Raw genomic sequence first — 25,736 nt, forward strand, 5'->3', positions numbered from 1 at the left:
GCAATGCTGGTTAAAAAATGAAGCAAGCAAGATTGGAAAATAAATCTCCTAATTTTTTTTTTTCATTTTTTTTTTTCTCATATACATACAGCCGGAAACAGGCCTTTTCGGCCCTCCACGTCCGTGCCGCCCAGTGATCCCCATACATTAACACTATCCTACACCCACTAGGGACAATTTTTACATTTTACACAGCCAATTAACCTACATACCTGTACGTCTTTGGAGTGTGGGAGGAAACCGAAGATCTCGGAGTAAACCCACGCAGGTCACGGGGAGAACGTACAAACTCCTTACAGTGCAGCACCCGTAGTCAGGATCGAACCTGAGTCTCCGGCGCTGCATTCGCTGTAAAGCAGCAACTCTACCGCTGCGCTACCGTGCCGCCCTAATTGATGAAACTATTCCTTCAAAGGGGTAAAGGGGTAAATTGACTATGAGCGAAACAGATTTGGACAGAGGGGGGATGGAGCATTTAGTCTCCAAATAGTTGAAGGCTAGGATAGAAGTCAGAAAATAATTAAAGTAGATGGGGTTAGGCTATTTTCAGTTTTGTGCGTGATTTGCTACTTTCAATTTAATGAGGATGCTATTAACAACAAACCTCACTTAAAGAGATCAAAGACTTGACTTTCTCATTATGAACCTTACACCACTTCCTTAACATTAACAATTAGCTAATAGGCATATATTTTCAGCAGCATGGTCTTCCTTTCAAGATACTAATGTTTTCACAGATCATTCCGACTCGTAAATTTCATTATCAAGTTGATCCTTTTAAAAATGAAATAGCATTAGCTTGGAAAAAAATACATTTCAATGTCGGAATCATTGGTACAAATGTGCAAGTAAAAAAACCCCACTGTCAATAGATTGAAAGACACAAAAGCTGATAAAAAATCAATACCTATACATGCTGGAGGGTCAGGTTGCCAGAAGAACCTATTGTCAATCTGCACGCACGTGATTGTTGACTCCCCTTCCAAAGCATAGCCTGGATCGCACTGAAATACAATGGAATCTTCAGGTTCCCTGCTGTCTCCACTTCGACTCCCATTTTGAGGAAATCCAGGATCATTACATGATGTAGCTGTGGAAACTAGAAGAGTTTGCAGTGGTTAAGTATCGTAAACCAAAATACCACCAAAATTATTGTAAATACTATTTAACTCACATAATTGTTAATTACACTGTATCTACTTTTACACCTTAGCAAATGTAAACCACAAACAGATTGGCTGTTAAAATTGATAACCGATTTTATCATCTCTTTTATGTTGGAGCAGATTGTTTGCCACTGGTTTTGTTTAGGTCAGAGATACAGTGTGGAATAAGGCCCTTCAGCCCATGAGACCATGCCGACCAGCAATCCCTCTACACTAGCACTATCCAACACACTAGGGACAATTTGCAATTTTACCGGTCAATTAACCTACAAATCTGTACTTCTTTGGAGCATGGGAGGAAACCGGAGCACCTGGAGAAAACCCACATGATCCCAAGGAGAACATACAAAATCCATACAGACACCATCCGTCACCAGGATCGAACCCGGGTCTCTGGCACTGTAAGGCAGCAACTCTACCGACCCTCCCATCCCAGGAATTAGCCTGGTGAATCTCCTTTGGATTGCCTCATGCTACTGTATCCCTCCTTAGTTAAGGGGATCACAGCTCTGCTCCAGGTATGGCTTCGCCAAAACCATGTGCAATTGCAATAAAACACTATTTGTAAATTTCAATCCCTTGGCAATAAAGGTAAACATTCCAATTCCCTTCTTAATTACTTGTCTGTGAGCTTCTTGTGAACCATGCACAAAGACCCAAATACCTCTGAACTTCACTAATGTGCATTATTTTTCTATTTAGATGATAATCTGCCATTTAATTCCTCTTATCGAAGTGCATGACCTCACACTTTTTCACGTTAAATTTAATTTGCCATGAGTTTTGGTCACTCCCTCAATCCATCTGTACCTTGCTGCAGAGTCTCTGTATCCTCATGCCCTTCCACCTATATTCATGTCATTGGCAAACCCAAGTCTTTACTTCATACACACATCCTCCCATGCCCTCACCCCCACCCACCCCCCGCCCTCCACCAAGACGTTCATATAAATAGTATGAAATTGAGAGCCAAGAATAGATTCATGAGTCGCCCATTAGTTCCATATTTCCAACCTGAATAAGACCCACTTATTCCAATTTTGTGTTTTCTGTGTGATATCCAGTTTACTATCTATTTCTTTCCTCATTTGATTTTAATCCATAAGAATTTCACACAACTAATAGTGGGTCGGTGGGCATTCACTGGATAATATAGTCCAAGTTCACCAGCAATGTTCCAAAAAGGAGAACATTTCAGTCAGCGAGTTGTAAATCTGTGGAATTCTCTTCCTCAGAAGGCAGTGGAGGCCAATTCTCTGGATGTTTTCAAGAGAGATCTGGATAGAGCTCTTAAAGATAGCAGAGTCAAGGGATATGGGGAGAAGGCAGGAACGGGGTACTGATTGTGAATGATCAGCCATGATCACATTAAATGGCAGTGTAAAAAAATAACTGCAGATGCTGGTACAAATCGAAGGTATTTATTCACGAAATGCTGGAGTAACTCAGCAGGTCAGGCAGCATCTCAGGAGAGAAGGAATGGGTGACGTTTCGGGTCGAGACCCTTCTTCAGACAGTGCTGGCTCGAAGGGCCGAATGGCCTACTCCTGCACCTATTGTCTGTTGTCTATTGAGAATGTATAAGAAATGGCACCACTCCATGCATCCTTGACATAGAGCTTGGGTTGGGCTCAAAATAGAATTGCCCAGTTAAATTTCAATTAATGTAATTCAGCCAGGAAATGGTTGCAAATAAACCAATTCACTCTGGTTTAGGATAATTTAAATAAAGTGTAATGCAATTAAATGTCTGGGAAATTGGTGGTATCAAATTCGTATTTTTCTTTATCCTAAAGAGGTCACAGTTCCCTTTAGACTTTAGACATACAGCACGGAAACTGGCCCTTTGGCCCACCAAGTCCACGCTGATCAGTGTTCACCCCATACATGAGCACTATCCTACACACGAGGGTCAATTTACAATGTACAGAAGCCAATTAACCAACGGATCTGTAATCTTTGGAATGTGGGAGGAAACTGGAGCACCTGGAGAAAACCCACGCAGTCACAGGGAGAACGTGCAAACTCTGTACAGATAGTACCCATAGTCAGGATCGAACCCGGGTCTCTGGCGCTGAATGGCAGCAAATTTACCACTGCGCCACTTTGCCACACCCATTGTGCTTTTGAATTCACACAGATGTGTTAACAACTCAAGATGGTCAAGCATTGAACTTTTTTTGAGAAAACTGTACACCTGCTTTTTCAAAGGATGATTTTAACTGAAAAAGGATGCACTTATTTCATTGAATTTACTGCTTCCCCACACCTATTCTGCTATTTCTACACCACAGGCACAGATTAGCACACTTGCTGGTTCTTTCCAGCTCTGTTTTTTGCAGAGTTGCTGGTGGATTTTTAAGCTTCTGTTTGTGTAGCTTGCAGCTGTTGCTCCTGCTGGTCGAACCTCATGTGGAGATGAATCCCAGCACCAGGCATGGTCCATCTTTGAGTTAATCAGTCACAGCTGGCACACCATTTGCAAGCACACATTGTCGAGAACACAATATAAATGATTTTATACACAAATTGTTTGGTAAGCAAGTTGTCCAACTCATCTGACTACTGTGAATTTCATTATTGCTTTCCTTTATTTCTCCATGTGTATGGTGACTGAATTTGCAGTGCGGCAGCAATCTGGAGAAGATTCAGATAGACAATAGACAATAGACAATAGACAATAGGTGCAGGAGTAGGCCATTCAGCCCTTCGAGCCAGCACCGCCATTCAATGCGATCATGGCTGATCACTATCAATCAGTACCCCGTTCCTGCCTTCTCCCCATACCCCCTCACTCTGCTATCCTTAAGAGCTCTATCCAGCTCTCTCTTGATTCACTACAACTTTTAGTTTCATTGCTGTACAATCTGATGCATCGACTTGTCAAACTAGTTTTCCTGATAAAAGATTCTTCACATTTCTCTGTGGAGCAGAGTGTTTTTCTGCCTTTAGCCCAAGAAACTGGGACTCAGTCCTGACCTTCTGTGCTGTCTGTGCAGTGTTTGCATCCTCTCCCAGTGACTACATATGTTTCCACCGAGCGCTTGTGTTTCCTCCCTGATCCCAAATACGTGCTGGTTCGTAGGCAGTGTATTAGAGGCGGTAATTAAAGAATCGGATAAGTTAATTAGCATGCAAGGGAGAAAATATTTTGCGGAATAGGACAAGACAATGGGACTGCACTGAGAGCTGATCTAGGCATGATGGGCTAAATACACAGAAAGGAACTGCAGATGCTGGTGCATACCGAAGATAGACACAAGGTAATGGAGTAACGCAGCAGGTCAGTCAGCATCTCTGGAGAAAAATAATGCGTGACATTTCGGGTCGGGATCTTTCTTCAGACTGAAGAGGGTCCCGACCTGAAACATCACCCTTTCCTTTTCTCCAGAGATGCTGCCTGACCCGCTGATTTACTCCAGCACTTTGTGTCCACGATGGGCTAAATGGCCCTCTGTATTTGAAAGCAATATGAGAAATATTCACGGTGCCTCATAAATGTAATGCAGAGAACATTTCCTTCAATTCTCTATGATTTAAAATTGATTTAGGCAAGAGTAAATCTTGTTTACAATCATTGAAAGGTCACATCATGCCTTTCATTGGAGTCAATCAGTTTGTTACTGAGACATGTTTTCTGCATCACAGGCATTTGGAGGTTTTCATTCCCAATTCCCTATTTACCATCCTCTTTGTCATTCAAAGGATTTTGGACCATGTCACTTGGGGCTGCCATCATTTGACACTCTCAGGTCAACTCAGCCGTACTCCAGCGCATGGAGTTTTGTGAGACCAGAACCAGAGGTCACAGTTTAAGAATAAGGGGTAGGCCACTTAGGACTAAGATGAGGACTTTTTCACCCAGAGAGTTGTGAATTTGTGGAATTCTCTGCCCCAGAAGGTTGAGAGTTGGATATAGCTCTTTGGGCTAACGGAATCAAGGGATATGGGGAGAAAGCAGGAACGGGGTGCTGATTCTGGATGATCAGCCATGATCATTTTGAATGGCAGTGCTGGCTCAAAGGGCCGAATGGCCTACTCCTGCACCTATTTTCTATGTTTCTATTTTTCTATGTAAGCAATTGAATAAACTACCTAACCCAACACTGCCTTCACTTCCCCCAAGACAGTCTAAACTTCAAACCAACTCATGTTGCAGAGTAACTTTAAGGATTCATCCATTCAAATTTCCAAGAAGTGCCAACCTTTGCCAAAAAAACCCTATTTGCATTCTCATGAAAGAATGTGCAAAATTTGACCCCGCTAAGTCTGAGATCACTGTGATCAAATTCCACATGCACCACAAAACCCAAATGTAGTGCTGGAATGCTTCAGTATCTCTTACGCATTTTACTTGAACAGTTCCGCAGGTTCAGGTAAACCTACATTCAATACTGTTAAGGCCACTCATTCACACACATCCATTTGCAGTGTCTGTGGCTCATCTTCTTTCAAAAAACGTGGTGCAGTAACAAAAGCCACCATCCATTGCCATCATTTGCATTGGGTAGCAAGTAGCTAAAAAATGAAGACAAGGAAACAGGCCCTTGGTCTCACCTCGTCCATGATGACCAAGTGGGCCCATTAGGCTAGTGCCATTTGCCTGCATCTTGCCCGTAGCCCTATGAACCCTTCCTATCCATATATCTGACCAAATGTCTTTTAAAAGTCATAAATGTGTATGCTTCTATAGCTTCCTTAGGCAGTACATTCCATACAGAGGTTCACCACCGATTTTCGGGCAACTGGTCGTGATTATGACCAGTTGCCAGACATAATTATGAGAGTGCACTCGAAATTCCCCCTTGGAAGTCCTCCTGACAATGTGGCACCTAATCCAGGTGCGACAGCTGATCGTGACCTCATTGGAACTTCCGCGGCCGACGGCAGGTCAAATTTGCCCCCTTACGGACGGGGATCTGGAACTCTGGCCTGGCCAGAGCCAGCATATCCATTCCCATAGCTGACCTCTGTGGCCGAGCAGCGGGTAAAATTTCTCCCTTGTGGCCAGGGCTCTGGAAGTCCGGCCCGGCCAGAGCCGGCAGATCTATTCCCACAGGCGACTTCCGAGGCCGACTCTGTGGGCCGGTATCTAGGCCCCTCCTGAGGCTGTGACCGCTGTTGCTCTAGCAAAACAGATAATGCAGCAAGGCTTTGGAACCAAGGGTGCCAGAAAATCGGTGGTGGACCTGCACGTACTATCCTCTGATTGAAAAGTTGCCCTGAGATCCCTCTTAAATATATCCCCTCTTACCTTAAACCTATGCTCTCTAGTTTTTTAATCCTCTACCCTGGGAAAATGACTGTGAGCGTTCACCTCATTGGTAAAGTGCTCCTTTACATTTTATAGTCAGCTTGCCCTATGATAACACAAATCTTCAGTGATAATCCAAAAATCATTCAAAAATCTCTTGCTTTCAATGGTAGCGTGCAAAAGGAGTTGGCTGGGAGATTATAACCTAGTTCTTTAAATAAACCTCTTCAGGGAATTGGTCAGCTCCCAATTTCTGAGTGTTTCTATTAATTTGTATTTAGGTTTTCATAGATAAAAAATAAATGTCCATAGTTTTTAATACTTTTTTGAATGTATTCAAAAATGGTTAACAGGCAATCAAGCAAGATTGGGAATCAATCAGCTCTGTGCTACATAAGGCTTGTTCGTGAAACTTGGCATCCTGCCTTCTGGAGGAAAACTCTGCCTGGAGTCCCAGCAAGAAACAGTAGCCTTTAACATCTGGCGAACAGTAAGATTGGGCAGATTGCTGGTCAATAGATCTGAGCCAAGCCACATTATGGCTTATTATTGCTTACAATTTAGACAGTTTTTCTTAAAGGAAGGCAGAGTTGAATAACACAGTTCAGAAGGAAGAGAGTTAAAGGGTGTTTTATTTTTTTAATACTGTAAATGAAAAATTCAGTTTAGCCATGGCATTTTTTGCTTTGAAACTGCTCACACAAATGGGTAAAAAGATACTTGTGTTGAAATTGGCCTCCAAAGATAAGTTCAAGAGATGTTACTCAGATATCATGTACAGATTATGTGCTTCATACCACTAAAACAATACTTTACTATGGACAATGCTTTGGGACATATGCACCGAATATTTTTTTTTGCAGGCATCTGTAGGAGTGAGAGGTGATATCTTCAGGGCTTGCAGTTAGAAATGGACATTAAGATTGGACAGGAGGTTGGTCAGAGAGATGATCACCCTATTGTTTGGGGCTATGATGTTCAAAAGGTCCCCTGCCAGATAAGGTCAGTCTACTATAAATTGCGGAGAAGCATAGCCTTATGAAAACCTATCCTGTCTATAGATTCAGAGTGACATACCCACATTGAACCAGGACATTCAGACCATCCCATCCATGCCAACTTTCAAGTACCTCTCTGTCTATCTGTACTAATCCCATTTACCAGCAAATATTTTTGCAATTGTAAGGGCATAAAGTGCATCAAATCCTGTCTCTGCACATGCACGTTTTGCATTAGGAAATTCTGTGCTCAGAGGACCAGAACTATTTCTATGACTCTGTCATCCATGCACAAAGGGTTTGTAAATATATCCCTTTGTGCAGCATAAAGAAAACATGCGACCTGACAGAAGTTCTCTGTTCTGATCCGCTCATTATTGGACCTTCTATTGTGAGTAACATCTCTGGAAGAATATATCTGTATCATGTAGACTTCCCTGATTGTTGATATTGGCTGTTGCCAAAGGTCCACTATGCTCTCAAAAGACAGATTAGAGCAACTTTTACAATATCACTCTTCTCCCTTTAGAATTACATGATAGTGCAAAGTTCTTTCAACATCAGTGAACTCCGAGAACACGTTTTTCACAAATAAAGGTGCTTCAATTCAGATTAGACTGTATTTTCTCTCTCATGTTTCAATTTAAAGCTCATTGATTTGTATTTCCCTTGAGACTTACTTAGGCAAATTTGGGTTGAAGTGAATAGATGCAATAGTGCTGAATGGATTCTGTAATAGTATAGGTGAGGAAAATTAAATCCACTTAAATTTTCTGTCATTCTTTTGATTTCATAATCCTTTCTGTGTTTTGGCAGGAGCTTCAGCTTCGGAATAATTATATAGGCTCAGAATATAGGTTTGCAAAAATAAAAGCAGCTTTCTTAGAAAGTGCAGTGCGGTAATTAATTTATTCTTTTAGCAGTCATATAAATTAAGCACTCCTGACAAACACAAGTATTTGTTAATACATTCCACCTACAGATATTCTAATCTACTGCACATGCAAGTTCAAATTTCTCAGAATATTAAATTATTGTAACTTTGCAAAATTAGGTTATCCAGCTCAACCACCAGGTCATTACCATAATTATCAGTTCTACGAAGGCTTGCAAAACACTGCTTAAAATAATAATCATGTATTCATTGAAACTCTACTTCAGAAGCTCGAATTCTAATTTTAAGATCAGTCGGTGTGCATTAAGTGGCTACTTTTGTTTGCAGCCAAGATGTAAAAACGTGCTTTTCAAAAATAATCACAAGTAGTTACGTGGGGATTGCTGAGGAGTCTAAAATGTATTACTTCTGAGAAATTGATGATAAAATAGATTGAATTATTGTAGTTTGTCAGCAGATAATACGGAGGCTGAGAATCTGAAAACATCCAGCTGATCAGGCAGCTGGGCATTTCCTTGGATTTTACCAGCTGCCTAAAATGTGCACATGTAAAGTTCAGCAGATTTATCGGTCGGTTTGAGATACAAGAATATAGAGAGTGCATTTGCCTGGGGTCGGTAGGCACAAAATTCTCCAATGATTTCAGAGAAATAATTAGTTTAAGGACACTGGGGTTTGAATGTAGTGTGGAAACACAAAGTCTGGAGGGCTACCCAGGGAAAGAGTAATGGCTGTAGCAGTGGGACAAAGTGCTGGGGTAGAAACAAGCCCTGATATTTCTTGCAACCATGGAGAATTTGAGATTGGAAGACCATACGAACATGAATGATTCAAGAATCCCTAAAACTGCAAGGTCTCAAATGCAAGAAATGACAATATCCCTGAAAACCAGCTACCTATTAAAAATTAGCCAAATAAAACATTTTAGGCATGCAATTGCTATTGTCAAAGTTGGAGAGTGGGGCAGTGGAAGATTATGGATGAACATAAGGGCATAGCTTTAAGGTGAGATGGGCAAATTTGTATTACACTGCGGGTGGTGAGAGCCTGAAATGCAGAATATTAAGTTATTGTAACTTTGCAAAATTAGGTTATCCAACTCAACCACCAGGAGCAGATACGTTAGTGACATTTAAAATACTTTCGGACAGGCATATTAGATGCGCAGGGAATAGAGGGATTTGGATTCTGTTCAGGTTGATAAGTGATGGTCTTGGCATCATGTTCGGTACAGACATTATAGGCCGAAAGGCCTGTTCTTGTGCTGCACTGTTCAATGTTCTATGTTCCAACTCAGACTCAGAGTCCAATCAGAAGGGAGATTTGTGAGTGCAAAACAGAAAATTCCATTTTCAAACATTACTAAAACCAGATAATAAATTCCTCTTTCAACGTTTGATTATTTTTCACGTCATGAAGTCAGATATTATATTAATATTATCACATGCCAACTGATGCAGGCATAAAGACTGGGTCATGTATCACAAAAATATTGCAAATAACTTCACAAATAATTAACTGATATTAATTGTTGTGATTAGTATAAAATTAGACATGTGTTTGATCAGGACTATTTTTTTAAGTTATTTTTGGTTGCAATGTTAAACAGAACAGCATTAGTTTAAAATTCAACCAACACAATGTCACAAATAGATGAAGGATTTAACATCCCAATAATTCCCCTTCATTGTCAAACATAGAAACATAGAAAAACATAGAAAATAGGTGCAGGAGTAGGCCATTCGGCCCTTCGAGCCTGCACCGCCATTCAATATGATCATGGCTGATCATTCAGCTCAGTAGCCTGTACCTGCCTTCTCTCCATACCTCCTGATCCCTTTAGCAAAAAGGGCCACATCTAACTCCCTCTTAAATATAGCCAATGAACTGGCCTCAACTACCTTCTGTGGCAGAGAATTCCACAGACTCACCACTCTCTGTGTGAAGAAATGTTTTCTCATCTCAGTCCTAAAAGACTTCCCCCTTATCCTTAAGCTGTGACCCCTGGTTCTGGACTCCCCCAACATCGGGAACAATTTTCCCGCATCTAGCCTCTCCAACCCCTTAAGAATTTTATATGTTTCTATAAGATCCCCCCTCAGTCTTCTAAATTCCAGCGAGTACAAGCCCAGTCTATCTAGTCTTTCCTCATATGTAAGTCCCGCCATCCCAGGGATCAATCTGGTGAACCTTCTCTGTACTCCCTCTAAGGCAAGAACGTCTTTCCTCAGGTTAGGAGACCAAAACTGCACACAATACTCCAGGTGCGGTCTCACCAAGGCCCTGTACAACTGCAGCAGAACCTCCCTGCTCCTAAACTCAAATCCTCTTGCTATGAATGCCAACATACCATTCGCTTTCTTCACTGCCTGCTGCACCTGCATGCTTGCTTTCAATGACTGGTGCACCATGAAACCCAGGTCACGTTGCATCTCCCCTTCTCCCAATCGGTCACCATTCAGGTAATACTCTGCTTTCCTGTTCTTGCCGCCAAAGTGGATAACCTCACATTTATCCACATTATATTGCATCTGCCATGCATTTGCCCACTCGCCTAATCTATCCAAGTCACTCTGCAGCCTCCTAGCATCCTCCTCGCAGCTAACACTGCCACCCAGCTTCGTGTCATCCGCAAACTTAGAGATGTTGCATTCAATTCCCTCGTCCAAATCAAGGAGTAAGGAGAAGTTAAATGTAGTTTATACAAGATTTAAACAAGGTTTAAACTAGTGCGAAATGCGACAAAGCGAGCTGTCCTGACTATGAAGGAGGATTATAATCTTTGGATTTTCAAATGTGTTCAGTTCCCCAAATTTTAGAGACTGGAATTCAACCACACATTTTCTATGGTCAAAAGTTCCTTTCTGAGTTTTCAAAGTGAAAATCATCGTATTTCCCTTTGCACAGAGAAATCTTTGTGCTTTTCACACAGTGCTTACAAAGTCCAGTGATTTTGATTTTAACAGAAAAAACATTAAAACAAAATAAAACCAAAAAGAAAATGTTAAAGGAGGGAGCTTAAGTATCTGAAAGAATCTGGTATGGTGGCGGAGTAAAGACATTTTAGATACAGTTGATAAGATAGGAGTCCGATCTAGCAAGATATGTTTCAATGGGGAAGTGCCCTGCACCTCTTTATATTCCTTCATACCAAATATAATTATAGAACAAAAATAAATGGCTGCTCAAATTATCAACCTAGGCTCTGCATGTAACTATACAGTCAGAAGCCTTGAAAATAGGTAGAATGGACGATGCTAAATAAAATATGTTCAGCAAGATTGTGAAGTAATAAAGTCAATGATGCTTTATAAAATGATGAAATGAAGATAGTTAATTGGAATCAACCTGGTTATTATGCTTATTGAATGAACCAGAGTGTGCAAATCTCATCAGATTAATTTACAATCTTGGAAAGTGGCATACTTAAAATTCCGATTTCCAATTGAAATATCAGCATGTTTTTATTCTCACTGAGGGATCACTGTTTAGTTTAGTTTAGTTTAGAGGTACAGCGTGGGAAGCAGGCCCTTTGGCCCACTAGGTCCACGCCGACCAACGATCACCAGTATATTGGTTTGATCTTGGGGGCATTTACAGAAGCCAATTAACTGACAAACCTGCACATCTTTGGAGTATGGGAGGAAACCGGAGCACCCAGAGGAAAACTATGCTGTCACAGGGAGAACGTGCAAACTCCACACAGACAGCACCTGAGGTCAGGATCAAACCCAGGTCTCTGGTGTTGTGAGGCATGGACTCTACCACTGCGCCACACTCTTATCTTAACATTAATTTTAGGTAAAGAAAAGAGTGGTCAGAAACGGTCTTTAATGCTTATTTGAGATTCTTAGATGAGAGCACATCAAATATTAAACAAGAAAAAATCACGAATAAGGAAGTCATTTCCTTTCACTGATCATTTACTGTATGACTTAGTAAATATAAATGTTTAAATATCTGATGAAAGTTTTGCTCAAAATTTGCCGAGAGTGCTCTGAAATCAACTTCCAACCCCGTGATCACTACAATCTCGGAGAATAAGGACAACTAGTGAAAGGCCTGGGTCGAGTGAATGTGGAGAGGATGTTTCCACTTGTGGGAGAGTCTAGGACCAGAGGCAACAGCCTCAGAATAAAAAGGTTTATCTATAGAAAGGAGATGAGGAGGTCAAAGGATGGTGAATCTGTCAGTCTTCAGTCAGAGGGTGGTGAATCTGGGGAATTTATTGCCACAGATGGCAGTGGAGGCCGTCAATGGATATTTTTCGGCGAAGATTGACAGATTCATGATTAGTAAGGGTGTCAGGCGTTATGGAGAAATGGCAGGAGAATGAGGCTGAGAGGGAAAGATAGATCAGCCGTGATTGAATGGCGGAGTAGACTTGATGGGCCGAATGGCCTAATTCAGCTCCTCAAACTTATGAACTTGTGTATGGATTCCCCACTACCTGAAGTTTCTCCTTTATTCTGAACCACCTGATATTTAAACACATGGCGGTCCATTTATTGTCACCGTTCCCTACCCTAGAAATATGAAATATGAAAAATATGAAAATATAAAAAATATAAAATAAAACCTTCAGGAAAAGGACAGAAGTAGCTTCAGAGGCAGCTCACCATCGCCAACTAAGGAACAACTTACGGACAGGAGGTAAATGCTGGCTTCTACAACCGTGCTCACAACCAGAGAAATGAATACATTTGAAAAACCAGTGACCGTTGTGTCCGGTGATGCTGCTGATAACCTCATTGTCATGCGCACATACCTTGAAACTGAATGGCGAAGCCCTGCTTGCTGGTGAAGAAATCCGTGTCAAACTGCAGCGTGATGGAATTGAACGTGCTCTGGATGTCGGGAGGCAGCATGGAGCCACTCATCTCACGCAGCAGGATGCTGCTCTCCAGTGGCCCATCCCAAACCTTCACAACGTCATGAATAGCTTCTGTGTGGAAAACTAGGAAGTGGATGCTGAAGGAAAAAAAAAAAAACCAAGATCATTCTGAGGGGAATCCTCTGGTTTTTGCTTCAAACGTGGTGCACACTTTCATGGGTGGAGATCGTTACCCTGGCTGTTACTTTTACCGTGCTGTCTCCTTCGTCTTCTATTCATTGCGATTATTAACATGCCGCAACAGTATTTTACATTTCAACCCCAATATCATGATAGTTTGCTATGCTACGAAGAGTACAGGTTTGATATTTAAAAGGAATTGCACATAATTAAGATGACAATATATGTTCCGTAGAGCTAAACTTAACTAAAAACCTGATTGAATGACAAGAATTTATTTTCCTTTTTTGCCGACAAAGCAAAATGTTTTTGACACACTGAGTGAAAATCCTTGACTGCTCACTCTGAGTATGCCTTTTGATTGCATTCATACACCACCAAACTCCAGATTTTAAAAGGTGTGCACCAACAATTTGTGCTGGGCCAAGCACATTGAAGATAAGGCCAAGAAAGAATATCAATGCTTCTACTTCCTCAAAAGACTTTGGAAGTTCGGGCAACGACTCTTACCAATGTCTGCTGCTGCATCGTAGAAAGCATCCATTTTTGATGCATCACAATGTGTTTTGGCAAGAACTCTGCCCAAGACCACAAGAAATTGCAGAGTTGGGATTATCGCCTTGTCCATTGGCACAGACTAGTGTCCATCCCCATCATCTCCATCTACACTTCACATTGTATTGGGAAAGCAGCCAACATAATCAACGATTATTAATACAATAGACAATAGACAATAGGTGCAGGAGTAAGCCATTCGGCCCTTCGAGCCAGCACCGCCATTCACCGTGATCATGGCTGATCATGCACAATCAGTACCCCGTTCCTGCCTTCTCCCAATATCTCTTGACTCCTCTATCATTAAGAGCTCTATCTAACTCTCTCTTGAAAGCATCCAGAGAATTGGCCCCACTGCCTTCTGAGGCAGTGAATTCCACAGCTTCACAACTCTCTGAGTGAAAAAGTTTATCCTCATCTCTGTTCAAAATGGCCTACCCTTTATTCTTAAATTGTGGGCCCTGGTCCGGGGCTCCCCCAATGTCGGGAACATGTTTCCTGCCTCTAGCGTGCCCAATCCCTTAATAATCTTGTATGTTTCAATAAGATCCCCTCTCATCCTTCTAAATTCCAGAGTATACAAGCCCAGTCGCTCCAGTCTTTCAACGTACGACAGTCCTGCCATTCCGGGAATTAACCTCGTGAACCTACCTCAATAACAAGAATGTCCCTCAATACTCCCTCAATAGCAAGTATGTCCTTCCTCAAGTTTGGAGACCAAAACTGCACTCAATACTCTAGGTGTGGTCTCACTAGGGCCCTGTACAACTGCAGAAGGACCTCTTTGCTCCTATACTCAACTTCTCTTGTCAACACCTGGTCATTCCTGTTGCTTCTCTCTTCCATCAGGTAGAAATGACAAAACATGACCATCAGATTTAGAAACAGCGTATTCTCCACTGTTATCAGAATACTGAACAGTCCTCTCATAATCTAAAATTCCTGATCTTCTAAACTATCTCACTATTGCCCTTTTTTATGACTGCACTTTTTCCACAGCTATAGCGCTATAACATTGTAACACTATATTCAACACTCTGGTATTTTTTTCTCTTTACACTACCAGTTAACTTGTGTTTTACTTGATTATACTCATGCATGGTATGAGTTGACAGGAAAGCATGCAAACACTATTTTTCACTGTGTCCCAGTACACATGACACTAATAAGCCAATATCAATATACAGGTAATCCTTCCTCTTCCATCTCTGTCCTGATGCACGATCTTAACCCAAAATGTTAACTTAGATTTTTTGCCTCCGCAGATACCGCTTTCAGAATTCTGTGTTTTAAAAAAATAAAAAAATGGAAATTTTCGGAGTGATGTGAAATGACCCACAAATAGTCATTATTCTTTTCACTCATGCAAATAAAAGTGATAAATAAGAAAATGGAATTATCTTAAAACAAACTTGACCTCACAAATAATGTAAACAAATGGAAATAACTAATCTATGAATATGCCCAAGTAGAAATTCAGGTCTTCGTCAAAATTATTTCTCAAAATAAAAACACCCCATATATTCTAAACTGCCTGAGAAACAACAATACGTCAGTTCCCCTGTCAGACAGGGAAGGTAAATGACATACATTTTCAGACATGACCATTTTGTTTTCCATCGATCTTTACTCACCATTTTTAAAATAAATTCAAAGCTTGAGGTAGAACATTTCACTATTGCAAATAATTACCCAAGCAGATCAAACATATTGTTCTGCCTTCTTTTCATAAGATTATCTGCAAAAGCAGTTTGAAACAACTGCTTTCCCATTTCAGAGATCCAGTCTATCAATTACATTATCCTTGTAGATCCTTGACAGTCTTTTGTATTGGACAAATTATGCTGACCATTTTCATGACCATAGGCATCAATTAAAAATGATCATCTTTTGTGCATGTTTTGCTGAAGAACACCATCTTTGTTGTCCTTCTTTCCCAAGAGCTAGACCACCCTCAAAATGTACCGATTTAAAAATTGTCCCAAACACATTTTAGGAATTGTCCACTCTCTTTACATGTAACTCTGTTTCCAACTCCTCAAACTATAGTCTGTTATTATATAGGTAGGGCTTTAACATTTCGTTTTGAATCATGTTGACAGGTTTGCACCTCTGTGAGCCTCCCACCAATTTCAGCAGAGGGCAGTGCCAAATGAGTGCACTGCATCTGTCTTTGCAAGAAAGGGTGAAGTTAATGTTGTAGTAGAGGGAAGATCATGCAGTGATTGGTCTTAGAAACTGAGGGGCAGATTGACGGCACTTGGGACATTGGGACAGGGGTAAAACCTTTTTTGAAAGAGCAAATGCCTGTATCTTGTTATCTATCGCTAAGTTTTGGAATTCCACATTTACGGATTCCACAAATGTTGGAATCCCAAATTTACAGGCACTAATATAAGAAGTACTGGAAGCTCCACATGAAATATGGCTTAATATGTTTCATCTCAGAGCAGAGATATTGACAGAGATATGAGACGTGAGAAATTTTAATAGAGGCTGCGAGGCACAATTTCATTTGTAATGTTAAATGGTTGAATTTCTTTGGGACAAATATGAAAGAATGTGACATTTTGAAATATTAGAGTTATGCTGTGATAACACTCCGTGATGCTCAATCCCCATAGAGATCTTAGCCATCAGTTTACACCTGCCACAGTAGATGGCACATAGTTTGTTTGGCCATTGACACTTAAAATAATGGCATATGGTTAAAGATAAGCTGCGATAGTGCACGTGATGGGACGATATGTTAAAACAAGAAAACGCTGATGGTTTCTAAATAAGTGCTATTCACCAGTGTTATTTCCAAAAATGGTGCTGCCAAAATAATACAATCTCAGTCTCCCATATTAAAAATGAATTTTGATAATGAAACTCTCCTTTTATTAGGAGCACCATGCTGACTTTATCTTATAAATGGTTTCGGATTCAGTCTTTTCTTTAATTTGGGTGGTGAGGCTTAATTATTAACTTGGTTAGTTAATCAAAGTAACAGAATGAGGCCATTTGGATCATGAAGGCTGCTCCATCAGTTTTCCAGTTACACCAGCTGTTATCATTTTCATTCCATTACTTCCATGCATATCCACCTTCTTTCAAACAGTTCAATTGATTTGCATTCGTGTTCTTCTGCATCAGTGCTTGCCAAGTTTTTACAATCATGGTGTTTTTCAGAATTTTTTTGGAAGGTTCATTGTTGTGGGTATTTTTTCTCCAATTAGAGTAATTCCTTATTCACCACCTCAACATTTATTTCAACAATCTTTTCAGAAAGTAACCCCTTAATGCCCAAGGAAAATATCACGACACATTACCCATTCTTTTAAAATCCTGGCACAACCATTTATCTGAGGCGTCACTGGTGAATAGTTGAGGAATTTACCCTGAACCCATTTGGGTTCAGGGTAAATTCCTCAACTATTCACCAGTGGGTAATCAGTGCCAAAAAGGGGGTAGGTGCTCTAATATTCTAGGCTGGGTCATAGAGGACATGTTATCTTGAACCAATTCTACCTCTGTTTCTAAAACTAATTAATATTTCACCATTTAATAAATAATAATGTGAAAGAAAACTGATATGTCCATTTGCAAATAGAAGGACACAACATGTAGCTAAAAGAATAATTGAAATACAATGGCAACTCCAACCTCTTAGTTCACATTATAATAAGACACCGTTTCATCTCAATTTCCTCAGTATGATGTCAGATTAGCTGGCAATGCATTAACTTTGACACGTGTTTCACACATTTCTTATGTAGGTATCACTACTCATTGCTGGTGGTAGGTCCACCCATTGCCAATTGAGCATGTATTGGTCGTTGCAGAGTTTCCCAGCAGTTTACAGTCACAGGTCCGTCGATGAACCAACCTTATACAGCACCCAAGATAGTCACAAAAAGCTGGAGTAACTCAGCGGGACAGGCAGCATCTCTGGAGAGAAGGAATGGGTGACGTTTCGGGTCGAGACCCTTCCTCAGAGATGCTGCCTGTCCCGTTGAGTTACTACAGCTTTTTGTGTCTATCATTGGTTTACAACCAGCATCTGCAGTTCATATCATATCATATCATATATATACAGCCGGAAACAGGCCTTTTCGGCCCTCCAAGTCCGTGCCGCCCAGCGATCCCCGTACATTAACACTATCCTACACCCACTAGGGACAATTTTTACATTTACCCAGCCAATTAACCTACATACCTGTACGTCTTTGGAGTTCCTTCCTACACATTACATAGCACCCATATCATTGAACTGTAATTAATCAGTGCAATGTAAACTTAATTACTTATGCCTACGTAAATAAGTTTGCATTATTCTGAATTAATTACAATTATTTTAAACTAATAATATGCAAGATATATCCCCACAATCTAGATGATAAGAGAATATCTTTATTGAGATAATATTTTCTTGACAGCATACCTCAAGGTTCAGTTCAAGCATGCAAACTCGGATCCTCCTAGCTTATTTTCACTGTCTCCTCCGTTTTTCATTTGTATTATTCATAATCTTCATGCTTCCAATTATTTCCCCATTCATTTTCATGTCAAAATTATTTTAGTGCAAACTCCCATCAGGAAGCTATCAGTCAGAATTTCTTTCTCTCGTAATACTTCAGCTCAGTATATTTTAGTTTTTCTACCTCAAAAGCATTCACCTTCACAACATTTGAGATTGACTCTCCTCCCTTGCCAGAATTATTTTCACTCGCTCAATTAAACCTCTGTGGCTACAATTTCTCTCTGACTGGTCTCTTCCTAATCAGTTAATACTAATAAATATTTTATCACTCATTTATGTTTAGTCTATCTCAGTTTTCAAAATTTCAATTCATAAATTTCATAAACTTTAAATTAGTATACAGGTACATCAAATCAAACATCCACCTTGCATTATAAATAACAATTTAACAAATTGCTTTATAGCATTACAAAGCTAATCATGCCATTTCTCTATCAATTCTCGACCACAGATTCTTTATCATTTCAATTATGTTTATTCCTATTCTTTATTCCATTTGCAATTATAATTTTGACACTTCTTCAAAGTCCTTTCAATTTTTATTGTTTCTTCCACAGAACATAATCATATTTCCACTGTTGCACAAGATACCTCAATAGGGAGATATTGCCATTAGATTCTAAGGAGTGTTACAGGTGAATAACACTAAGTTAGCATCAGGAAAAAAACAGAATTTAAAATATAATTAACATGTTAGGAACACAATAAGAATGAAAATGTTTCCTGCAACTCACAACCAAAACTATTATTGTTTGCTCCTGTAGTTAAGGGTGTTGACCAAATTTGACTTATATTGCAGTATACTACCATCTAATTAATTCTAACCATGCCTGCATCAAATGTTCCTACACTACTTTCATTTCCCCTTCACTTGAATCTCTGTTGGATCCTGAAAGCCTCATCAAGCACACACTAAGTCTATCCATTAAACATAAGTGCACCAAACAGAAATGAAAAGCTTTCAACAGTCTTTGACTATGCACAAATGCAATGGACTTTCTAATTACAGTGGCTCCTTATCACAATTATAGTGGTAGGGAGCTATGTGGTTTCCCAATATGAGATTCTTATCTCTAAGATACCTCAAATATATTAGTTACATCAAGTGCCCTTGAATGGTTCGAAACGTGTGTGCAATTACCTTTCTTTGCAAAGGCTCTGATCCAACAAACTGTAATCACGAAAGCCAAGCTATTCCACTCAAGGAAGTGAGAAGATTAAACCATTGAAATGTGTGAGTATTCACAGGGTTTGGATTATGTTGAATCAAATATTACAAAATCCATGCTATCCATTGTGGGATCCTTCACACATCCAATAAGGATTGTACAATGAATCCCAGGCACGTTTGGTGGTGCCCTGTGATATGCAATACAACCTGGACATTGCCACCAAGTTTTCCAGTGACACTTCAGTGGCTTGCTGTTTTTGGGCCAGAGCTTTGAAATGTACCAATGAAGATTGGCTGTGAACAACTTAAAGGAGGCCTCGCCAATAGAATCCAAGACTGACCTTTTATCGGAGTCGGGTAGCATCCATTTCAGTAAATGCATTGACTCTCCTTCAGATTCTCCACACCCATACTAATTCCCCATCCATGTCCCTTGAATGGATGCTTGAAAATTACTTTGAAACCGCATTCCATAAACTAAGCCTGCAAATATCTATTTCTGTAATTGCAAACAAGGTCAAATCATAATTTTCGGCAATTAGCCTCTGAGTCACATTTTCAAACTGTTTCCGTTTTCACCCTTTCATCAGAATAACAGCCGAGTTTTTAATTACATTTTTCTGTAAATATGCAGGAAAGTGTCAGGATGGGTTGACTGCAATAAACAAGACTCAAAATTGTTTTGGAGCATGAGGCAGATTTTGTACTATAAAAGGATGATTTATGAGAATCAATAACAGTGTGTCCAAATAATTATTAAAAAAAGAGGAATAGCCTATTTGGCATCCTCCTCTATTGCCCCCCCACCTCCTCCCCCCCCACCCTCCACCCTACCCCACCCCCTCCCTCACACCTCAATGAGTCCTGCCATCAACAAAACCATGGCCCATGTTTTACCTCAACTCCATGTTCCTGTATCCCTTCATTCTTTAACCAAAAATATGACTACCATTGTTTTAACTGCAATCAATGATGGAGCTTCTGCAACACTTTGGGGTCAGAACTCCAAAAAAAATCATCACTCAGTCATGAATACATTTTTTCTCGTTTTCATCTTAACTGGTCAGCTATTATCTTGGTCCTTAATCTGAGACTCCTCCACTAATGGAAGCATCCTCCCAGAGCCTACTATATAAAGATGTCCAGAATTGTGTACACCACCTCTCCTTCCTTTAAGTTCTAATGCTCCCTGCAATGACAGACCAAGAATCAGTCCAATTCTTCTTTAAATGTGGAGACCGTAATTGTACAAAATGTACCAAGTGCAGTTGGTGTATTGTGGCCCTATATCATTGCAAACAACAAAATGCACAAACCAATCTGTACTCCCTCCTCTGCAGAAGAGTCTGCGGTCCCCACTATTCCTTATCAGCTGCCTCTGAAGTCACAAAACTGGAGTGGAAGCAGGTCATCCTGAAGGATTGGCCAAGAAAAAGAAATTATCGAGAAACAAAGAACTGCAGATGCCGGTTACCACACAAAAGGACGCAAAGAAGGGTCTGAGGTGGTGAGTCGACCCAAAGTGTCACCTAACCATGTTTTCCAGAGATGCTGCCTGACCCATTGAGTTACTCCAGCACTTTGTGTCCTTTTGTGAAAAACAAATTAAAATAAGTAATCTGTACAGTTGTGCCCAAATCTTCCACTGATAAATGTTAATGTGTGGTGGTCCCGCTTCAAATGTATCTTATTCGTTCCTAACTGGCAGTGCACCTGCACATTAGTTTTCAGTAGCGTGTGTACAAGGACACTCCTTGAACATCGCTTACCTGACTTAGATCAAATAGTTAATAGACTGCATCCAAGCTAATGTAAACCAACAAATAAAGTACCACTTGCAAAAGTAATCTGTAAATGTTGCAAATGTAAGTGTCACATATGAATGTGCTTCAATTTAAGTCTTCTGTTTTGTGAGAGGGGAAAGGCGGGCTTCATTTCAGAACCCCATACAGCTCCTGGACAGCTGGACTCTTGGCTCCACCAAAATATTCCTCATGATCAACATATTCCTAATGAGTATGGAGATTGACATATTCTTGATTAGGAAGGGTGTCAGGAATTATGGGGAGAAGGCAGGAGAATGGGGTTGAGAGGGAAAGATAGATCAGCCATGATTGAATGGCAGAGTAGACTTGATGGACCGATTGGTCTAATTCTTCTCCTCGAACTTATGAACGGTAGAACCTCTTTGGTTGACAGTGAAGCCAAAGATAGCAGTCGACAACGCCTGTGTCAACAACACGCTGCTGTATGGCAGTGAGACATGGACTACATATGCCAGACTGGAGAGAAGACTCAACACCTTCCACCTTAGAAGCATCCGCCGTATCCTGGGTATATCCTGGCAAGACAGTGTCCAATGCCGAGATTCTGTCTCGCGCTGGCATTCCCAGTATGTACACACTACTCAGGCACCGCAGGCTGCGGTGGCTGGGCCATGTCCACCGCATGGAGGATGGCCGTATTCCAAAAGACATCCTCTATGGAAAACTGACATCTGGGAGGAGAACCATTGGCCGCCCCCAGCTACATTACAAGGATGTCTGCAAGAGAGATATGAAGGCACTCAACATCGATGTGGAGTCCTGGGAGAGCCTTGCAGCTGACCGCACAAGGTGGAGAGGTACCATGAACCAACATCTCAAAACTGGGGAAGAGAAACTGATGAATGCAGCGGCAGACAAGCAGGCACGCAGAAAGGAGCGGAGCAACTTCAAACGACCAGAGACCACACACAAATGTGACCTTTGCAACAGAGACTGTTAATCCCGCATTGGCCTCTTCAGCCACAAGCGACGCTGCTGTAGCCGAGGTTTGGAGCAAGCAGCCAACAACTAGGATGCATCACCCATGGTCAGCCATGACCGAGGGGGGCCTGCTACTTATGAACTTATGGAGTACCTTCCACACCTCTGCAGGCTATAACCAATTCAAAGAGTATTCTATTTTAGGCTATTGGCCTCACCAGCAATGGCCTCAAGTAGATTCCAGAAAGGAGTAAAGTCCAAGCACAGCTGACAGCCATCTCGTGAGGCCAAGAATGTGCCCCTGGTTCCTCTCAAAATTCAGGGTAAAAACTGAAGGGTAGAGGTACTTTCCATGTTAGTTCATGCCCTCATACAGGATGTACTACACACAACATATCCCCAGCTCCCTCCTACAGTGCAGTATGTCTAGTATAAATTTGAATACTTTTAGTTCAGATTCAATTCATTAGATCGTGCCAAAAGAGTGAGACGGGCTGTAAAATCGTGACCGCCTCTGCATATGAAGTTGTTTCCCACCATAACCTTTTCCCTTGTACCATTCAGTGCGGGATTATTGGGGAAACCCGGCCACATTAATGGGGCGCCGGGGAGAAAACACAATAACACACGGACAAGTAGAAATAGAGCTGCAATGCAAAGTGACTGAAAGAAGACGTGTGAGCTGAATCCCTGTACACCATCACAGCCATTTAAAAAAGCAATTTGAGGAGGTGGTGGTGATATGTTTTGCTGTCAGCTGCAGGGTACAATGATCAGGAGATGCTGCTTTCAGTCCGGTGCAGTATTCACTTGATTAAATTCATGCCCATTACTACTCTAGGCTGTCCAGAAAATTTCATAAAAACGAGTTATTTATGATTCATCAGATTGGGAATTTACATGTGAAGCACGGACACATTGTAAAGCACAGACACAGTGAAAAGCTGAACTGCCTGCATACCCAGCTTCAAGTAATAATTTGTTATAGCAACCTTTTATTTTTGGTACAATGAATTAGAATTCTTGAACCATTGAAGAGTTGATTATCATGACAACGCAACCACAGGCACCTTTTCCCTTTTGGTCTCTATTCATTAAATAGTTTTGAAAACAAACTCCACTTTCACTTACACTGATGCACTTTTTTTTTAATACTTGGTGTGCCATTAATTGAAACTTGAGGAAGAGGCTGCGCTTCAGGGGATGTGCAGTGAGATGTGATGTTGTCTGCACTTGAAGTGCTGCCAGCCATCATTTGAGTTTGTCATGACTTTTGCAACAGCTGCTCTGAAAGGATTGCTGTGCTGAAGGCCTTGCATTGGTACAATCTGGAGGGATCATCTCATAAAAGAGCACTGCAGTTCAACTGAAAGGAGAAACAAGTTGTAATATGGCAAAATATATTCTTTTGAAGTATGGTCCTCTGCCTGGTGGCTTGTAAGTCAAACCAGGCCTGATTCTGCTGCCGCCAACCTATCCTTTGTGCTCGTCTCCACCCCAACATGTCCAGTGGAGCTACTGCAATGCACTACTCTGTTGCAGACCCACACATCACGTTGTGGAGGGAGGGGGGGGAGGAGGAGGGAGGGGGGGAGGAGGGGGGAGGAGGAAGGAGGAGGGGAGGGGGGATGGAGGGAGGGTGGGCGGAGGAAGAGGGGAGGGGGAGGGGGAGGGAGAGAGGGGAGAGGGGAGGAGAGGGTGTGCACCAATGCAGGAGAGGTTTGGGCCCAATGGGTCCACTTGGTCTAGTAGCTAATAGAGCTGCTGCCTCACAACTCCAATGACCCAGATTCAATCCTGAACTCGGTTGCTCTCTGTTCAGTTTGTACATTCTCCCTGTGACCTTGTGGGATTCCTCTGGGTTCTTTGGTTTACTTGTACTTCCCAAACTTGTGCAGTTTTGTACGTTAATTCACTTTGAGAAAATGACCCCAAATGTGTGATTGAGTAGTAGAATATGGGTGGGGAATGGGAATTATTGCGAATGTAGGGAGAAAATGAAGTAAGTGCAGAAAGGAACTGCAGATCCTGGTTGATACCGAAGATCATCACAAAGTGCTGGAATAACCCAGAGGGCCAGGCAGCATCCTTGGAGTAAAAGGATGGATGACATTTCGGGTCTGAACCCATTTTCATACAACAACATTTAGGGTCCCGACCGGAAGCGTCACCCTCCTTTTTCTCCAGAGATGCTGTCTGACCCGCTGAGTTACTCCAGCATTTTGTGTCTATCCTCAAAATGAAATTAGGGTAGGATTAGGATGAGTGTAAATGGGTGTTTGATGGACAGCAACTACTTGGTGGACCACAGGGCCTGTTTCCATGTGCTCAGAATCTACATATTTGAACAGATTTATGGATATGAAGGCCTTAGAGGGATATGGGCCAAAGGCAGGCAATTGACTCACCCAGAATGGTAACTTGGTCAGCATGGACAAGTTGTGCTGAAGGGCTTGTTTCCATGTTGTTTATCTCTATGATTATCTAACTCTATGATAAATGGTGACCAGGTTTCAAGTGGCAGATCACACTATGACCAAAAGGCTATAGTCCTGTTTTTAAACCTCTCTGATAATTGAAGACATTTTTTAAAAAGTTGGAATAGAATAAACATATTCTAAAGATAATGAAGCAATTAAAATGCAGAGGACCATACTTTAAAAAAAATCTTTTACCATATTACCGAGTCAAACACAGAAAAAGTGCAGCCTTTCTGTCAGGTCCCTGCTCCCGCCTGGGAATGTTGTTAAACACCAAGTGGCAAGTTATCAATGCCAGCACCTGTGTCTGAACTATAATTTTTAACAAGCTCCTTTTCTCACTTCTGAAAGATAATTATTTGCGGAACTTGTCCGTTGATGACAGCAAATCTAAGAAAGCGGTCTGTGCCGCAAGCTGAATTTTTAAAGAAGAAAATAACTCCTCTAATTTATCACCTCATTTCTATTCTAGTTTTGCTACATCATTTTATTGAGTTTACCTCGCTGTGATTCACTGCATCTCTAAGATATAACAAAATAGACATATTTGGCTGTGTCTAACCAGAGGGCTTGAGCTTCTTTCTTTGAGGTTTAACATATTATAGATGGTAAGTGGCTGAGATTGAGAGCTGAGAGGTGAAAGGACATCTTGGACTTGGCTGAAAAGAAGGAGAAGCCAAAATTATGTGAAAAGAATCACGGGTCAACAGACAATTACACTAAAATCCATTATGATTGTGCAAGAGAGTGTCCTTTCAATCTTTAGAGGTACAGCACCGAAACAGGCCCTTGGCTGACCGAGTCCACGCCAACCAGTGATCACTCGGTACACTAGCACTATCCAACACACACTAGGGACAACATTTACAATGTTACCAATGCCAATTAACCTACAAACCTGCACGTCTTTGGAACACCAGAGCACCTGGAG

The 25,736-nt window shown here is 41.1% G+C and overlaps 1 protein-coding gene across 2 annotated transcripts in view; it reads right to left on the bottom strand.

Moving 5' to 3' along the window:
- csmd2 (CUB and Sushi multiple domains 2) overlaps nucleotides 1-25,736 on the bottom strand; it is a 1,532,573-nt gene that overhangs the window by 263,247 nt on the left and 1,243,590 nt on the right. For both annotated transcript variants that reach the window (XM_078423311.1, XM_078423310.1), the window contains 2 exons: nucleotides 13,082-13,284; nucleotides 908-1,099 (listed from right to left, as the gene is read on the bottom strand). In XM_078423311.1, coding sequence (XP_078279437.1) covers nucleotides 908-1,099; nucleotides 13,082-13,284 — 395 coding nt within the window. The remainder of the gene's footprint in view (nucleotides 1-907; nucleotides 1,100-13,081; nucleotides 13,285-25,736) is intronic.

Source organism: Rhinoraja longicauda, chromosome 27 (genome assembly GCF_053455715.1).
Source record: "Rhinoraja longicauda isolate Sanriku21f chromosome 27, sRhiLon1.1, whole genome shotgun sequence".
Lineage (NCBI taxonomy): Eukaryota > Metazoa > Chordata > Chondrichthyes > Rajiformes > Arhynchobatidae > Rhinoraja > Rhinoraja longicauda.